General features: G+C 45.7%; 1 protein-coding gene across 1 annotated transcript in view; it reads right to left on the bottom strand.

Annotated features, from left to right (window-relative positions):
• Positions 1-19,108, bottom strand: part of LOC147685082 (SCO-spondin-like) — a 1,395,910-nt gene that overhangs the window by 1,258,691 nt on the left and 118,111 nt on the right. Inside the window, exons 15-17 of the mRNA XM_086939757.1 lie at positions 13,841-14,235; positions 9,651-9,881; positions 5,855-6,043 (exon numbers count right to left, since the gene is read on the bottom strand). Coding sequence (XP_086795883.1) covers positions 5,855-6,043; positions 9,651-9,881; positions 13,841-14,235 — 815 coding nt within the window. The remainder of the gene's footprint in view (positions 1-5,854; positions 6,044-9,650; positions 9,882-13,840; positions 14,236-19,108) is intronic.

The following is a 19,108-nucleotide window of genomic DNA, read 5'->3' as shown; positions in this document are numbered from 1 at the left end:
ACATAAAAAATTGCTTTTGCTCCATGTCCTCTCTGTGAATCACTCCAGTGCGTCTTCTGTGTTTATCCTCCGGACCCTCCGGACCCTTCCTAAAACCTTGGTGCTAAAATGTCACAGCACAATGACTAAAGACTTTAGCTCTGTGTTTCTCTGATGAACAGTAGTTCCAAGACAAAGCACTTCAGGGTCCTTGATAGATGGACCAACCTGTACCCCCACCCTGTGTTCCAAGTGTATCCTTAACCCGTTTACCGCAGCGCCAATTCCGCCGCGGTGCGGGCGTTCGACAAAGTGGGCGGGGCTGCGTCGGCCAAATTGTCGTGCGCAGCACCTAGCAGGTAGTGCTCGCGATGCGGGCAGAGAAGGGGTTAAGAATGCAAGTAACTCCAACATTTATTCTGAGTGTATTTTTAGGAGTACAATTAACTTCAACTTTTGCTCTGAGTGTATCCTTGGGAGTGAAGGTAACTCCAACATTTGTTCCGAGTGTATCAGGGTAGTGCCAATAACTCCAATCTGTATTTTAAGTTTACTCCTACGAGTGCCACACTCCAATCTGTGATTTTGGTTATTCTGTTCTCATGCCGAGCTGCTAATTAAACCTGTAAGTTTATGTCACTGAAGTTGATGCATACTCATTGTTTGTAGAGAACCCTTAGTGACCTGATGGTAACTGTCTCATCTTGTTATTTCCAGTGCATTGCATCATTGGAAAGCTTGAGGTTCTGGTGTAGTGCACATCTACCTCACAAAGGTAGAAGGTCTCATAAGTAACAAAATCCTGGTTCGCAGTGTTGAACAGCTGCTGAGCAGATCTAGGTCCACAAGTCTCTGTTTTCTTATTTAATCCCAACTCCCCTTTTTCCCTAAAAACTTAAAAAATTCATCACATCAGTTCTACTGATTTGATTTAACTCTTTTTTTGTGTGATTTCATTTATTAAACTTTACTCTGTCAGGCAGACCCGCCTTGGCAGGAATGGTGGCCGGTGTGCATGTCACCCCCTTCCTCTTCCTCCGTGGTTGCTAAAAACCTGGGGATCAAAATCGATAATACCCTTTCGTTGAAAACACAGATCACAGGTCTCACCAGCACCTGTTTTGGTCTGTTAAAAATGCTGCGTAAATTCCTTCCTCTGCTTCCTTTAGTCCACAGGAAGTTGACAGTACAGGCTCTGATCTGATCCAGGATTGACTATTCAAATGTTCTCTACCTGGGTTTACCGGATTACCTCCTTCATAAACTTCAGGTAGTACAAAACTCCGCGGCAAGGGCTATTTTCGGTCTACCTCGGCAAGCTAGGTCATCTGAGTTGCTTTCCTCCCTTCATTGGCTCCCTGTCAAGAAGCGTATTACTTTCAAAGCTCTCACATTAGCCCATAAGGCACTCCATTTGGTTGGGGCCTCGTATATTCAGAAACGGCTCTTTTTCTACAAACCCACCAGATCTCTCCGATCTGAATGTCTCGGCCTGGCAACGGTTCCTCCCATTAGGAAGGCCAGGATAGGTGGACGTTCCTTTAAACATCTCACCCCCAAACTATGGAACTCCCTTCCTGTTGATCTTCGCCGTACCTCCAATCTGCTTGCCTTTAGAAAGGCTTTGAAAACTTGGCTCTACAATCAGTAGTTTGTTATGTTTCTGTTCTTTCCATCTTTCTTTCTCAGCTACGGGTCAGAAAGCGCCGGGACACTCCTTGGAGTAGCCGTGCGCTATATAAGTTACCCCACTAACATTAACATTAACATTAACTCTGTTTTTCTAAATTGTTTGTGATTTTCTTATGTTGTGTTTTCACTTTATTACTGCTTGTGTCCTGCATAAATACTTCATAGAACACCCCTTAGTTAAGTTTGACTGCTTCTGTGGTAATCTACGAGAGGGCTATACACAGGCTAATTTAGTGACTTTTTGTGTTTCACCCGGACAAGGACTGTGCTTAAACACTGATTTTTACAATTTTTGAACGCATTTGAAAATACAGAAAATAATGCACCTGCACCCTCATGCAATATAAAGTGAAACAGGAAAGCCTGTGTATAATGCTACTTTGGACTTGATATATCATTATTTTTATTTGGAAAGTAGCGTCCCTTTGTAGACCAAATTTTACTTGATCACAAAATACCCTTCAAACTGCAACACCTCAGACAGGAAAAAAACATTCAGAAGTATAAGAGAACGTTAATAAATGGATTTCTGAGAATTAAAATAAAAAATATGCTCCACATAATGTACTTGCCAAACATTATTGGTGACAATTACCAACCAAAAGCGTGATCTTCCCTTGATTCCTACTCAACATACCCAGTCCATCGGAGACACAGTCATCGATTGAGATTTTCTCTACCCAAGCACTACTGCCATTTCAGAAGCATAGGTACATCACAGTGGCACAGCCTTCCAATTCACATGCCCCAATTCTTGCTTATTCCCCTGCAACCCAACTGAGCTTTCAAAGGTCCAGGCCAACCTCGTGAATCACTAACGCAACACCACTAGGCAAGTGGAGGCACAAGCCTGATGAGTGTATAGCTCAACTGAACCATGCTGAGCGTTGGTATGGAGGCACAACAGTGACTTGTGACTATCTCTGCGACAACCATACACGTGTTTCAGTGGTACAAACTTGCTCTGTGACTGAAGAGGTGATGTTACCTTGGCAGAGCCAGTCCCAGTCAAGACCTGTGACCCCTGAAACAACGGCACTTCGTCAGCAGAGCCAGTCACAAGTCAGACATACGACTACTTTCGACGATCGAAAAAATGTCCTTAGCCTTAGAGGCTGAGTCCATTATTTTCTGGGAGAAGTAAGTGGTTTGGGCCAATAGAATAGATTTTTTATACCGTTTCAGCAGGTCTACATACACGGTTTTGGGCCAGTTTATCAAATTTCAGTTGGTCTGTGAACCACCGCTGAGCGTCATGAGGACGTTTAGTTTTGATGGTTTTTAGCGGGGCCACTTTATTGCTGGCAGACACCAGCCACTGCTCAAGATGACAGGCCTGGCCAGCCACCGAGGTCTGGCCTCTAGGGGCAGTGGTAGCTAGAATGGAATGAAATTCTGCAAGGTTGGCTCGTTTCCAGTTACGAGCGGTGCAATTGGTAATAGGAGTAGGGTGAATAGGCGGAGTGAAATTAAGGGAAAAGGAGATAAAAAGATGATCAGATCAAGAGCAAGGATAAACTGAAGGAGGAGAAATGTCGAGATTGGTCGTCCAGACTTGGTCTAGGATATGGCCTTTGCTGTGGGTATCTACTGTTATATGCTGACTGCAATTCAGGCCAAGTAGGAGATCAGTAAATTCCTCAGAGAGGTTACTTTCCCGAGGATCTGATGGCCAATAATAAAAAATCACCAATGATGAGAATTTTGGCATGATTGATAATTAACTGGGAGACTAAGTCACCAAACTGTTGGGGAAAAAGAGGCATATAATCAGAGGTCTGTAGACAAGAACGCAAATATAAGAAAACCTAGGAGAGGTAAATTTAAGAATGAGACTGTCAGTTTTAGAGAGAGTGGAAGTTTCAAGAGTAGTAAACTTATGCTGGGAACGAATGATAGCTGCAACCCCCCCTTCTGCTCTCCCGGCGGCCCTATTAGATTGTAAAATATAGTAGCCAGTAGGGACAGCAGCAAGGATATCCGGGACAGTCTTCTGTTAGCCAGGTCTCAGAGAGAAGAAGGATGTCCACTTTATTATCGTCCAGCAGCTGAAATATCTCAAGCTGGTGTTTTACCAGCGAGTGGGTGTTAAGGTAGAGTACCACCAGGGGATGTAGTCCAGGGGACCCTACGCGGGGTAAAAATGTAGAGGGTTCGCTGCAATGTGTCAAGGTACTCAATGCATGTATACCTAACGGGAGACACTGGGAGGTCAAAATACCACAGTCCTGAGCAGCGCCAGCAGCACGGGAATGTAAGGGCCCAGAGTTTTGGAGTGCGAGGAGATCCGGGAAGAGTAGGTAATCAGTTGGGCATAGTGGCTGGCCGCTGGCCGCAACCGGCCGCGGACAGACGCAGACGGGCTTAACTTAGGCGCAACTTCAGCGCGAAGGCGGCGCGCCCGCTGCGCTCGTACGCTGCGCTTCCGCCATGTCCCCACCTTAAATACACCTAGGGAAGGGAATAACTAGCACGCTAATCTGCATGGAGAGTGTGGCAGGCAGGAAGTGGTGTGGGGCGTGTTGCTCACGAGGAGACCCTCCGCTCGATAGGCACACAGCCGCAGCGGAACGGGGTCAGGAGCAGGAAGAGCAAGCAAGGGAGTTACGTTTTAGGCAAGTATTAGAATAGCATTAAATCATCAAGTGTCTTTAAATCACACAAAGACAATAACCGTAAGGAGAAACAAAAACACTGAGGAGGCTAAGCGCTATGTGCACTTCGAACAGCCTGATTGCCGCTATCGTCACAGGGAGCACAGAGCCCACTCCCTTGGCTGCAGGAAATAGGAGACCCCCTCCCTCCCTTTTCAGCCTGAGGCACCCGAAGGCTGGCATTATCCTTTATGTTATATTTTTGCTACAAGTACCAAAACTGTTATTTTAAACTTTGAAAAGATTGGTCATGTCGTTCCCAATAGATCTCGTGCACTTCAGCCATTCAGGCGATCCAAAAGCCGTTTACAAGTAGCGGAGGAGTCTTTGTTTTTTTTTTCATTACTTCTCATGCCTCATGGTGTCACACTCTCTGCCTAATCGGCCCACTTGCAAGGTGTCCATAAAATAAATGTCCCCCCTGGGAACTGTGCGGAGCGGGATTCCAGGGCGGAATTCCGTTCTGCAGAATTATAAGTGGCCTAGTGGTCCTGCATCCGATATTACTGGGTTTGGGAACAAGGATCCCCATTTTACCAACTGGAAAATTCAGCAGGTAAAGGCTACATTGCAGCCCAGACGTCTTCCATATCCCTGGCCCAAGCCTCAGACAAGGTGCTGGGGGAGCACTACAAACAAAATATTGGCTGGAAAGTTAGGGTCTCCACAGTAATTCCCCATTCCACGGCGTTTTAATTGTAATTGTACAGTACTGGTGCGCTATTACCACATGGTACTGTAAATTACTAGTGCCTAGTTTGCACAAAGTCTTGGCAAAATTGAAATTACACTGGTGTAATTCGTGTAATTTTGGGAATTTCACATTAGATTGTTACACGAAAATTATGCTACTTGGCATATTTGCATTCCATTCGCAGCAAAAAAGTTACTACAAACACAATTCACAGGAAATATTTACTGCAAGCACACAGGAAAACAGGAAGCACGTGAGTAGTTGTTCTTCACTGTGCATTTATGTAAATGCATCCTCGCGCCAAATATTGACACAAGGTTGTATATCACGCTAAAATATAGAATGAAAATATGGATTTGCATTTCACATAATCACAGACAATTTGACAGAATTTTGGCAAAATTTCATGGAATTTTGCGAAAGCAAATTACATGAATTTCGGAGACCTCTAAAGTGCACCTCTTCAGTACTGGGCAGCTTGTAATCGGGGCCTTGGTAGGCTACTTAAGGGTGCCTCTGTATAGATTAACAGGGATGAAAGGCCCAGTAATCACTTGCTACCACATCTCCAGATACAAAGCAGGGGTACCTCATCACACTTTAACAAGACAGAGAAGGCAAGATTCCCTCTGCATATAACAGAGTAAGGGAGCGATACTGTATTTATTGTATTGTCATTTGCATAGCACTTTTCTAACCCTTGAGAAGCCCAAAGTGCAGCTAGGGCACAAAGGTTGGTTTATTTCATTGTATTAATGCTAGGAGCCCATTCACACCATCAGGCACTATTTAAAAGAACAATGAACAAAAAAGATTTGGGTAGCTGAGGTTTTACCAGAGGTTGTGTTGCTGGCTGGTAGTATCCTGGAGGAAGGCGGGCCACTGGTTACTCCATGGGGTGGTGGCGTCAGGCATTGCTCATCCAGACCATCCGCACAGTCTGCCACTCCATCACACACCTGCTCCCTGCCGATGCAAACCCCATCGGTGCAGGGCACCTGCCCAGGGGGACACAGATGCAAACCTACACAAGAGAGCAATCAACCCAGACATAAGTCTAGTGCCAAACACATATAGGCAACTCTGTACACGTGCAACACAGCACTATACATGTTTCAGTATGACATTAAATCAAGTTACAATTTCATTTTTATTGAAATTTGTTGTAGAAATTCATTGTTGAAATTATTTGGCAAAATATTTTGTTAAAATTCACTTCTAATTTTAAATCCGCTAATATTTTGTTCTCTATTAGCATATGTAACATTCCCAATGTGCTTTCAATTCTCTATATACATACTTGAAAATAGAAATATTATTCGAGATTCGCATTAGACTGCTGATTTCTTGCAAAACAACACATTTAGTAAATATAGTAATTTCAAAAGCACAGTGTTTTAACGAAGTATGGCTAAGTTTGACTATTCAGAAGGGGTGTTGATCATTTCAGATGATGAAATGAAGTAAGAAACTTTTTGGGGAGTTTTGTAAAGAATGCTTTTCCTGGGAGACTGTATAACGTGCTCTCTATGCCATGTTTTGTAAAGTATGCTACTATTAGTACGAACTACAAATAGGGCTGTCATCATGTAAACTGCAGAAGTTGTCATGTGCTGATTCTGCACCATGTATTGCCGATACTTGGGACATCAGTAATTCCAGGGTGTCAGAATAGGGGGTGTTTATTACTTATCCCTCTAGCCCCTCTATGGTATTGGGAAGTCATGCTGCAATTATTGTTGCTCCACCGATAAACCCGGTGAGATTTTGACATTTAACTTTGTACCTGTAGCATTTTACTCACGTTTCGGAAAACATGAATTTTATATTTTTAATGTATTTATCAATGTATGTATCCAAGGATTGCGTATATTTTTATTATGACTTTTATGGTTTACTTGATGTAAAACCGAATAAAGTTTTATGAAATTGAAATACTCCACCAAATTCCACATGCTAGTCTATAATTTGGGGCATTTTGCTGGGTCACTGCCAATTCAGACGAAAATTAATATATCCACCTAATTCAGTATTAAGAGTTCACATGAACTATGGGCCTGTTTCAAAGTCATCCTGTGCCCAGGGCACCCCCATTTTATTCTGACTGGTACTGGTGGTAACTGACTCTGATTGTCCCAGCGCTCTGCCTAACCAGGCTCAGTGCTATGTTGAAAGCACAGTGAAAATACATGCATACATGAGGGTACACTACATCTCAGAGTACACTTATGATTGGCATGACCTACCCTATATGTCCCCAGTCCAAATAGGGCAGGAGGATTAAAATTACCTATGCATCCTTAGTATATAATAGGGCATTGCAGTTTAGAGGCCAGCAGCCCTTTCTGCACGTCCATGTGTGCACTGCTGAGAGCCTGAGGTCATTTCAAAAGCAGCCTTGTGTTGTAACACTGCTTTTAAATGTAAAGTGTGCCCAACCTCTGCTTTGGTGGTAGGGACACTTCTAAAGTGATGGACTACAATATTCTGGCATATTAGGTACCACCAGGGTCTCCACTAGGTGCTCCAGGGGTGGGGGGGTCATGTACATATATGCAGGGCCCTTATAAAAGAGGTTTTATATGCCCAGGGATAGATACATTGCACATTTCACTTCCCCCATTGTAGAAAAGTGCTTCCCAAAATCAACTTGTTTTCTAGGAGTACTGTGTAGTGAGGATCTACACTATTTTGCATTTTCAGGACCCCTAAAGACACCCCTAGGTGCCCCAGGGGTTGGGGGTCCTGTACCTATAAGCAGGATCCTTATTAAAGATGTTTTATAGGTGCTAATGTTGGAGAAATTGCACATTTCATTCTCACCCATTGTAGATCCTCAGCCACTTAGGTTAGCATGGGAATAGCAAATTAATGCATACCTTTTGTTAGGAATTTATGCAAAATATCCTTTCATGGACATAGAAGAATGGTATTGATAAATCCAACAATATGCTATTCTTAAGTGTTTTCTAAAATAGACAGAAAAGACGTTATAAGACTTTTATGTCTAAAAGCCAAAGTTCAGCCTTACTATGGTCTGCCCTGATTGGTCAGTATTAAGAGGATTAGCAAGGCTGCTTTGATGAAGAGAATAGTGGGTCACCCAGGCAGAGGATATCTCTTGGAAGGAGCTCTGCTGCACATGAATGCCAGTGCAGGGGGAGTGGACATAAACCATGGACCTTCAAAGGTGGAGAGGACAGGCACGGAATTCCAGGGCCAATTACCCAGCAGCTCTTCTGACCCAGCCAGATAGCAAGCTTAAGGAAGAAATTTGTAGATGTAGGGAGAGGGGAGCTATGGAAATGAGCCATACAGGAGGTTGGTTTAACTAGTTCTTGCTCCTCCGCTGCAAGTTCAGCCATAATTAATTTTGCAATAATAGTGCTTTTTGGGAGAAGGTTGCATCACACTTTGGAGGAAGTGCTCATGCTCTGGGGTGTTGCCCTGCACCTCATTGGACAGGAGCGCTCTCCTGCTTGCTCGACCCCAAAGAACACTAAATATATATGTGAGAAGTGCTGATCCTCTCAGATCTACTGCTTGGAACTGTGAGAAGAAGGATTACCAAGCTGGAAACTTGTTTTACACCATCAGGCCTTGTATTCTGACTGACTGCGCCTGCTGCATTATCTCAAACTACAGACCTTTGGATGTACCTTGCTTCAAGAGGAATACAGATGAACTCCCTGCAAGCTTCAGATTAACAGAGCTCACCTGACCATCACCACCAAGAATCCCCAGCCTAGAGTGCGACCAGTGGACTTTTAGGAGTTTTGCCCAAGTAGATTGAGGGAACTGAAATACAAACTTTCAAGGACCATCTTGGAGATTTTAAACCCTTGGATTGAGTTTTGGACACTTTGGGCCCCCAAGTGGAACTTCAGAAAGAAGTTCCAAAGGTTTGGAGAAGTTTGGAGCAACTTTGAAAAAAAGCTCCATGATGAGACCAACTCATCTTTGAGAGCCAAGCCAGCGAGCTTCAACTATGAGCTGGCCTGCCCTGCTGGGTCTTTCCACTGGAAAGGTCCTGAGGTCTGACTTTCAGTGTTTGACTGGGAGCTCCCTGGACAGCAAGCTGGTGGACCCTCACCAAACCTGGCCTGATGAAGAGCATCGATGTACCCCATCAGAAAAAGCTCCAGAAAAGTGTCTATGTCCAAAGGTAAAATCTTGACTGAGGCCTACCACAAGGGGTATTTGAACATGGCTCCATCGCAGTCAGCCTGAAATTTTGACTTTTTCAAGCACGACCATATATCACAATGTGGCGCTACGGGTTTCTAAGTGCTATATAGTGCTAAATCTTTAAAAAGTCTTCCCTACATTGGATTTTTGTCATTTTGAAGATAACAATAATGTGTCTGACCTGTGAAACATTCTTGACGCTTGTAAATTGTGCACTGAGCAAAGAGGTGTATTTAAAAGACTGAGAAAGAAAAGAAGCAAGATGCCAGAGTGAAATCGTGAGTTGTATATGACTTTGGGATTAATCCCCTAGAAAAGTATACATATAGGAAAAAGAATTACCTTAACAAAAGTTTATCTACTTATGACGCAATACATTTTTTGTGTTTTGCAAAATTTACTTAAGAAAAACAAGGATCAAGAATCAACATTTTGCCTATTACCTGGACAGACTAACTCATCGGTCCCTAGAGCACAGTCTCGCCGCCCATCACACACTTGCTCCTTCCTGAGGCACTGGCCGTCCGGACACTGGAATTGGCCTACGCCGCACATACATTCCCGCTCATCGCTGAAATCACCACAGTCGTCATGGCCGTCACAGTAGTGGAGGTATGGCACACACTTCCCGACGGAGCAGCGGAACTGTGCAGCGGTGCAGGCTGAGCCACAAGCTGCCAAAGAGGAAACACAAAGCTTATATTTCTGGTGGCCTCTGTCACCACTCAGAGTGAAATAATGGAGCACATAAAATCATCGCATCAAAGTGTGCACAGGCAGCACCATTGGCAGCTTTTTGAACACCACTGCTGTATGACACTCTTTGGAGGTCAAAATGTTATAGATCCACAGTTAAATTGCATCCAGTACCTTGTTTACCACTACATCATCATGGTAAGAATATTATTATTACTTTCACATCATCTACCTCAACCTATTAACTTTTGTATTCCTCTATTGTGCTTAAGTGTATCTACCTTGCTATGTAGTGATTAGGTGAATCTAGTGTCAGCAACAGAATTGGTATGTAAGATGATGCACACAATGTAGTGTGGCACATCAAGAAGGCGCGCGGTCCAGGATGTACATATCACAACTGCATGTGTACAACCAGAATGCAGTCGTTCAAATCCGGTAATGATCTTTTTATGCAGATGCAGGGAGGTCAACCCATCTTTTGTGTGTAATATTTTGTGCACAGAGGAGCCCATACACAAAATACTAGAAATGTGACTACAAATGGTCGAGTGACAGAAGAGGCTGAAATTGTGGTTGAGGAGGACATAGGGAGATAGGGTATGTGGTGTATCTGTATGCTTTTATCACTTTTTAGAAGTTTGTAAAGGTTTTAACCCCTTCACTGCGGGGGTTATTCCCCCGCTGTGCTGGGGGGAGGGGGCGCGCACAGCGCCCGCATGCTCATCATGAGCTACAGTGCTCCTGTGCTCATGACGAGCTCAGCTCGTCACAGGTGCATTGGCTCCGTGGAACGTTCAGCACAGCGGGGGAATTCTCCCCGCACCTGAGCATTCCACGAGCCATGACGAGCTGAGCTCGTCATGAGCACCGGAGCACCGTGGCTCATGACGAGCTCAGCTCGTCATGAGCATGGAAGAGGTTAATTCACCAGACAATAAAAATGACTACTGATGTGGTGTATCTGAGGTTGGAGTAAGGTTATAGTTCTATTAATCTCATTAGTTCTGTCACGTTTTGACCTTATGAACCTTAACAGTATTTTTGTAAATCAGCTGCCATTCTGGTTACAACAGAGTAGGCATAAGCAGCCTGGTCTTCTTGCACTGGAGCAGGATCATCTTGTTCTAAGGGTTACAGTCAGGCAGCCACCCTTGCACCATAATAGAGAATATTCACTATGTGATTGGAAGGAATGTGGTTCCACATAGACTATCACTTTCACTGGTTTGAAGGGGGTGGGGTGCATGGGAACTGGCTGGCCTGTTTTCTGTAGTGTCCCTCAAGTGGCATCCTTGGGACAGGCCCAACTATTCCTTCAGGGCTAGACCTGGCTGGTCAAACCACATCATATGCTTCTGGTTGCTTTTGCCTGTTTATTCTGCTGTGTAGTATGATTATTGCTGTTGCATTACTTTTTCTGAGACCTCTTCTTGAATGTTTAGGCCTCCATTACCAAGCTGCAGTGTATGGGAGAAACAGGATTAGCAGGCCACAATGACAGTTTCTGGCTTGAATACCTGCCCCCACGCTGTGAAACTGTGATTTTACAGGTGTGATGGGGTATAACATGTGGGATCGGGAGGTATCATGCACATTCCTATATGTTTATTCCAGATTCTGGCCATATTTCAGTGCACTTATTTCTTTTGCTTGCTGTGCACGGAAACTCAAGGGGAGACACCGGGAATGAGACCAAGCTCCATTATCTCAGCATCGAGCGGGCAACACTGCCCACCAAAATACCGCTCTCTCTGACTCCTAATACGCCCCTTCATGCAGTGAGGTCACCTTCTTGTTTTATAAAACTATAAAATAAATAAAGCCATTTCATTTTGTATTCGTTTTAAAGTGCATTGCGTGTCCTTTGTGGTTATTATGAAACCCAGTCACCTCTTGCTCCCCGCCCTACCATAAGATAACTTCCTATGGCCCTCGGTTGATAAATGTGATAACTGACTCACCAACAGAGGTCAGGTCAATTTCTCTGGAAGTGCTCACCTTCCCAATGGAGTGTGTATTCTAGGGCCTGCCTACAAATACCTTCATGATTCTGAAAAGGGGGTGGTGATGGACAGAGTATCTGAATTAAGCAGAGCACTCCTACCCAGTCAGATCAGGGCTTGATCCATCACCGTTTTTTAGCTCACTGCACCATCCCAGCTCAGAACCTGGTTACATGCAAATTAGTCTGTCCCTGGCCCAGTGCATCATGGGAACAGGGAAGACCAAACTACCAAGCCAATTCTTTTACTGGAAAGGAAACAAACTTCCGGGGACCGGTTTCTGGCATTACAGCCGTCTTCGGCCCGGCTTGCTTGAATCCTGATGGTGCAGTGAGCAAGGGACTCACATCTGAGCATACCCTTCCACGCTTATGGTGGACAAAATGATTCAGAAAAGGGGGTGGTGATGGACAGAGTATCTGAATTAAGCAGAGCACTCCTGCCCAGTCAACAGATCAGGGCTTGATCCATCACCGTTTTTGAGCTCACTGCACCATCCCAGCTCAGAACCTGGCTACATGCAAATTAGTCTGTCCCTGGCCCAGTGCATCATGGGAACAGGGCAGACCAAACTACCAAGCCAATTCTTTTACTGGAAAGGAAACAAGCTTCCGGCGACCGGTTTCTGGCATTACAGCCGTCTTCGGCCCGGCTTGCTTGAATCCTGATGGTGCAGTGAGCAAGGGAATCATATCTGAGCATACCCTTCCAAGCTTTTGGTGGACAAAATGATTCAGAAAAGGGGGTGGTGATGGACAGAGTATCTGAATTAGGCAGAGCACTCCTACCCAGTCAACAGATCAGGGCTTGATCCATCACCGTTTTTTAGCTCACTGCACCATCCCAGCTCAGAACCTGGCTACATGCAAATTAGTCTGTCCCTGGCCCAGTGCATCATGGGAACAGGGCAGACCAAACTACCAAGCCAATTCTTTTACTGGAAAGGAAACAAGCTTCCGGGGACCGGTTTCTGGCATTACAGCCGTCTTCGGCCCGGCTTGCTTGAATCCTGATGGTGCAGTGAGCAAGGGACTCACATCTGAGCATACCCTTCCACGCTTATGGTGGACAAAATGATTCAGAAAAGGGGGTGGTGATGGACAGAGTATCTGAATTAAGCAGAGCACTCCTACCCAGTCAACAGATCAGGGCTTGATCCATCACCTTCATAGCTGGTATCAACCGGTCCTTCTTAGGCTGTCTCATCTCTGGCTTTATACCTACCATCAGGTGGTAAATCTGGGGCTGGCACAAATATCAAATTAGGTCTGGTTTATGTTGACCATAAAACTAGGGTGGGTTATCTCATGTTTAAACCTAGTATAAAATGGCCATTCTGAGGCTGGCTGCCTCTTGGTCATGTGGTTGCTCTGCGGCTTGTGCAGCAGGTATTTTATACCTGGAATAAGGTATATAGTGCACAGACATCTTTTCTTTTAGAGCACATATTCATTGATACCACTGAGACTGACATGGTTACTTCTTTATATCTGGCATGAGGAGATCATTCAGGGGTGACGTAACTTCATGTATTATTTTCAAATCTCATGTTTGCTGATACTTGTAGGACTGTTTCAGCACTTCTTTGGACTTTGAGTCTGTTTGTTTGTCTAAGTCTCACTTATGGGTTTCTTGATGCTCAGGTTCAGGTGGTTATTGTAGGCTTAGCTACATGTGTCTAGCTTCGCATCTTTAGCTCATGTACTTCTGGACTGGCTCAAAAGCGTTATCTGGCCTGAAGACTGGTGGTGGTCCTATATAGTGACAAATTTGACTTGTGGCTGTGACCTACAGGTATCTTAGCAAGTGATCAACCAGAAATGTACAGCGACTTAGCGCCTATCCTTCAACATCCCACCCCCAAGGCTTCCATCCACTCCCCTTCCATTTACCTCTGCACAGTTATTTCAGAATCAGTCTATAACACTTGCCTGCCTCGTCCGAGTCATCAGCAAAGCCGCAGTCGAGGTCGCCATCGCACACGTGAGCTTGTGGGATGCAGCGCCCATTAGCACACCGAAACTCCCTGGCCGTGCAGGAAGGCGCAGGGCAGTTCCACTCGTCGGAGCGGTCCAGGCAGTCAGCTGCCCCGTCGCAGCGGTAGCCCCTGGGCACGCACTGCCCGCTGGAGCAGCGGTACTCGTGTGGGGCACAGGTGAAGAGGCAGACCTCGTCCGAGCCGTCGCCGCAGTCGTCTTCGTTGTCGCAGACCCACGCGCCGGGGATGCAACTGCCTGTGCCAAGGCAGAGGAAGTCAGAGTCTTGGCATTGGGATGGCGGCCTGCATACCTCGGACCCACACTGCCAACGGCCCCCCTCGCAGGTACTGAAAAATAGAAACATATTTATCTGGGGGTCTGAATGGTGTGGCTCGTCAGCATCAGTTCAGCGCATCCAATCCAGCAAACATCCAACACACATCCCTGCGGGCTCATCCATGAACAGTCCTCAACATGTTACACTGACAAATGCCTCCTGATAGGAAGAATGGCTAGCAAGGCCCATTCTGTCTGCCCTGAGCTGGATTTGTTACTCGGGACACCGACTTCCCATAAGCCCCACACCTTTTTTATACAACCATTGGAATGCTTCTGATCATCTAAGAACTGATTCATGACAAATGTTTTTTTGTTTTTTTTAAATGGGCTTCAGCCACACTTACAGTGTTTAATGAGTATGTGCGATCCATTGTATGTCAGAATATGGACCACAAAAATACAAATGTGCTACAAAAATATAACAGAATATCAACTACCAACATATTGAGACTTAACTCCACATCTCTTCCATTTGAAGATATATATATATATCCTCAAGGTATATACATGTTGTGTACGGTATAGCAGAACGTTACTTACCCACTTTATACTTACTTTCACATTATTTTGTATTGTATTGCAGCATTTAGTCAATATTCTGACTACAAAATTTTCGTAGCACGATAGTTATGACTCTATATTCTGGCATATAACATACTTGTGCTTATATGTAGCAAGCTGCTCAAGGTGCTTTCTTAAGACATTCTCGTTGGTCACAAAATCACTATATATTTGGTTTTGTGGTTCAAAAAACCTGCGGTGCGCAAATGGCACGCTGGTCTCAGATGATGCTATGACTTGCCTTATGGTTTATTGTTGGTTCTGTAAACTGTTGACTCTTGGTTAGATGTGGGTCGCATTATTAAATGGCAATGCTATTTGCTTCCTGCGCTGTGGCAATGGTTTTGTGGTGTGGGTAATTGCTCTGTGCTGGCAGAGGAGTGTCTCGGTGATAGCGCTGTATATGACGCTGCCTTACTGCTCACTATCATGAAGTCCAATTCTCGTCCCACTGCCAGGTGGCAATGCTGTGTGTGGGTGTCCTCTTGTTCAGTGGAAGTGTTGTGTGTGGCTGCCATATTGTTCAGTGGCAATGTTGTGCGTGGCCATCCTCTTCTTCAGTGGCAATGTTGTGTGCAGGTGTCCTCTTGTTCAGTGGCAGTGTTGTGTGCGGCTGTCATCTTGTTCAGTGGCAGTGTTGTGTGCTGCTGCCATCTTGTTCAGTGGCAGTGTTGAGTGTGGATGCTATCTTGTTCAGTGGCAGTGTTGTGTGTGACTATCCTTTTGTTCAGTGGCAGTGTTGCATGCAGCTGCCATCTTGTTCAGTAGCAGTGTTGTGCGCAGCTCTCCTCTTGTTCAGTGGCAGTGTTGTGTGCGGCTATCCTATTGCTCAGTGGCAGTGTTGAGTGTGACTATACTCTTGTTCAGTGGCAGTGTTGAGTGTGACTGTACTCTTGTTCAGTGGCAGCGTTGTGTGCGGCTTTCCTATTGTTCAGTGGCAGTGTAGAGTGTAACTATACTCTTGTTCAGTGGCAGCATTGTTTGCGGTTGCCATCTTGTTCAGTAGCAGCGTTGTGTGCGGCTATCCTATTATTCAGTTGCAGTGTTGAGTGTGACTGTACTCTTGTTCAGTGGCAGCGTTGTGTGCGGCTATCCTATTGTTCAGTGGCAGTGTTGAGTGTGACTATACTCTTGTTCAGTGGCAGCGTTGTGTGTGGCTGCCATCTTGTTCAGTGGCAGCATTGTGTGTAGCTAATCTGTTGTTCAGTGGCAGTGTTGAGTGTGACTATACTCGTGTTCAGTGGCAGTGTTGAGTGTGACTGTACTCTTGTTCAGTGGCAGCATTGTATGCGGCTACCATCTTGTTCAGTGGCAGCGTTGTGTGCGGCTATCCTATTGTTCAGTGGCAGTGTTAAGTGTGACTATACTCTTGTTCAGTGGAAGTGTTGTGTGTGGCTGCCATCTTGTTCAGTGGCAGCGTTGTGTGCGGCTATCCTATTGTTCAGTGGCAGTGTTAAGTGCGTATACTCTGTTCAGTTGCAACATTGTGTGAGGCTGCCATCTTGTTCAGTGGCAGCGTTGTGTGCGGCTATCCTATTGTTCAGTGGCAGTGTTGAGTGTGACTATACTCTAGTTCAGTGGCAGTGTTGAGTGTGACTGTACTCTTGTTCAGTGGCAGCGTTGTGTGCGGCTGCCATCTTGTTCAGTGGCCGAGTTGTGTGCGGATATCCTATTGTTCAGTGGCAGTGATGAATGTGACTATACTCTTGTTCAGTGGCAGTGTTGAGTGTGACTGTACTCTTGTTAAGTGGCAGGGTTGTGTGCAGCTATCCTATTGTTCAGTGGCAGTGTTGAGTGTGACTGTAGTCTTGTTCAGTGGCAGTGTTGAGTGTGACTATACTCTTGTTCAGTGGTAGTGTTAAGAGTGACTGTACTCTTGTTCAGTGGCAGCGTTGTATGCGGCTAGCCTATTGTTCAGTGGCAGTGTTGAGTTTGACTGTACTCTTGTTCAGTGGCACCGTTGTGTGCGGCTGTCCTATTGTTCAGTGGCAGTGTTGAGTGTGACTGTACTCTTGTTCAGTGGCAGCGTTGTGTGTGGCTATCCTATTGTCCAGTGGCAGTGTTGAGTGCGGCTATCCTATTGTTCAGTGGCAGTGTTGAGTGCGGCTATCCTATTGTTCAGTGGCAGTGTTGAGTGTGACTGTACTCTTGCTCAGTGGCAGAGTTGTGTGCGGCTATCCTATTTTTCAGTGGCAGTGTTGAGTGTGACTATACTCTTGTTCAGTGGCAGCGTTGTGGGCGGCTGCCATCTTGTTCAGTGCAAAATCACAGTTGATGGACAGAATGCAGAACAATGTCTTACATTCACCCCAATACAAAGAACTGGGCCTAAATCCATCGTTTTTTTGCACTCCACACCACCCTAGATCAGACACTGGCTATATGCAAATCAGCCTTGACCCTGTGCCTCATGGTAACAGTCCAGCCTGAACTACCAAGCCATGTCTTTCCTTGACCGGAATCAAGCATCCAAGGACCGGTTTCTGGCTATCAGCCTTCTTCAGCCTGGATAGCTTGACTCCAGTGATGTGGAGAGCCTGGGACTCACGTCTGAGCATACCCATCCCACTAGGGGTGAAAATTGCAAAAAACACAGTTGATGGACAGAATGCAGAACAATGTTTTACATTCACCCCAGTACAAAGATCTGGGCCTATCCTCTTGTTCAGTGGCAGTGTTGAGTGTGACTGTACTCTTGTTCATTGTCAGTGTTGAGTGTGACTGTACTCTTGTTCATTGGCAGTGTTGAGTGTGACTGTACTCTTGTTCAGTGGCAGTGTTGTGTGCTGCTGCCATCTTGTTCATTGGCAATTTTGTTGGCCAAGCTATCCTGGCTGATGATGGCGGATAGCCAGAAACCGGTCCTAGTATTCTTGATTCCGGTCCAGGAAAGACATGGCTTGGCAGTTCGGGGTGGACTGTTCCCATGAGGCACACAGTCAAGACTGATTTGCATATGGCCATGTCTGAACTGGGTTGGCTTGGTGAAAAAAATGACAATGGATTAAACCCAGATCTGTGACTGGGGGGTGAATGTTTTGCAAATGTGCAACATTCCGTCCATCATCTAGTGTGTTTTGGTCTTCGCCCTATGTGGGAAGGGTATGCCCAGACGTGGGTCCCGTGCTCACTACGCCGCTGGAGTCAAGCTATCCTGGCTGATGACGGCTGATAGCCAGAAACCGGTCCTAGGATGCTTGATTCTGGTCCAGGGAAGACATGGCTTGGCAGTTCGGGCTGGACTGTTCCCATGAGGCACAGGGACAAGACTGATATGCATATGGCCATGTCTGAATTGGGGTGGCGTGTTCAGCAAAATAGCGATGGATTAAACCCAGATCTGTGACTGGGGGTGAATGTTTTGCTAATGTGCAACATTCCGTCCATCATCTTGTGTGTTTTGCTCTTCGCCCTATGTGGGAAGGGTATGCCCAGGCGTGAGTCATGTGCTGACTACGCCACTGGAGTCAAGCTATCCTGGCTGGTGACGGCTGATAGCCAGAAACCGGTCCTAGGATGCTTGATTCCGGTCCAGGGAAGACATGGCTTGGCAGTTCGGGCTGGGCTGTTCCCATGAGGCACAGGGACAAGACTGATATGCATATGGCCATGTCTGAATTGGGGTGGCGTGTTCAGCAAAATAGCGATGGATTAAACCCAGATCTGTGACTGGGGGTGAATGTTTTGCTAATGTGCAACATTCCGTCCATCATCTTGTGTGTTTTGCTCTTCGCCCTTTGTGGGAAGGGTATGCCCAGACGTGAGTCACTTGCTGACTACGCCACTGGAGTCAAGCTATCCTGGCTGATGACGGCTGATAGCCAGAAACCGGTCCTAGGGTGCTTGATTCCGGTCCAGGGAAGACATGGCTTGGCAGTTCGGGCTGGACTGTTCCTATGAGGCACAGGGTCAAGACTGATTTGCATTTGGCTATGTCTGAACTGAGGTGGCGTGGTGAGCAAAATAACGATGGATTAAACCCAGATCTGTCACTGGTGGTGAATGTTTTGCCAATGTGCGAAATTCCATATATCATCTTGTGTGTTTTACTATTCGCTCTATGTGGGAAGGGTATGCCCAAACGTGGGTCCCGTGCTCACTACGCCACTGTAGTCAAGCTATCCCTGCTGATGGAATATGTGACGATTTTCCGCATACAAATACCCCGCATACCATCACTCCGCAAAAATGAACCCGCAAATACTATCACTCCGCAAATTAAGACAAAGCAAACTTTTACAACCAATATGCCTTTACCACGCATGCCTCTACAACGCAAAGGCATGCATGTTAAAGGTATACTCATTGTAAAAGTTTTCA

Source organism: Lissotriton vulgaris, chromosome 10 (genome assembly GCF_964263255.1).
Source record: "Lissotriton vulgaris chromosome 10, aLisVul1.2, whole genome shotgun sequence".
NCBI lineage: Eukaryota > Metazoa > Chordata > Amphibia > Caudata > Salamandridae > Lissotriton > Lissotriton vulgaris.
This window is presented reverse-complemented; position numbering and strand designations above follow the sequence as displayed.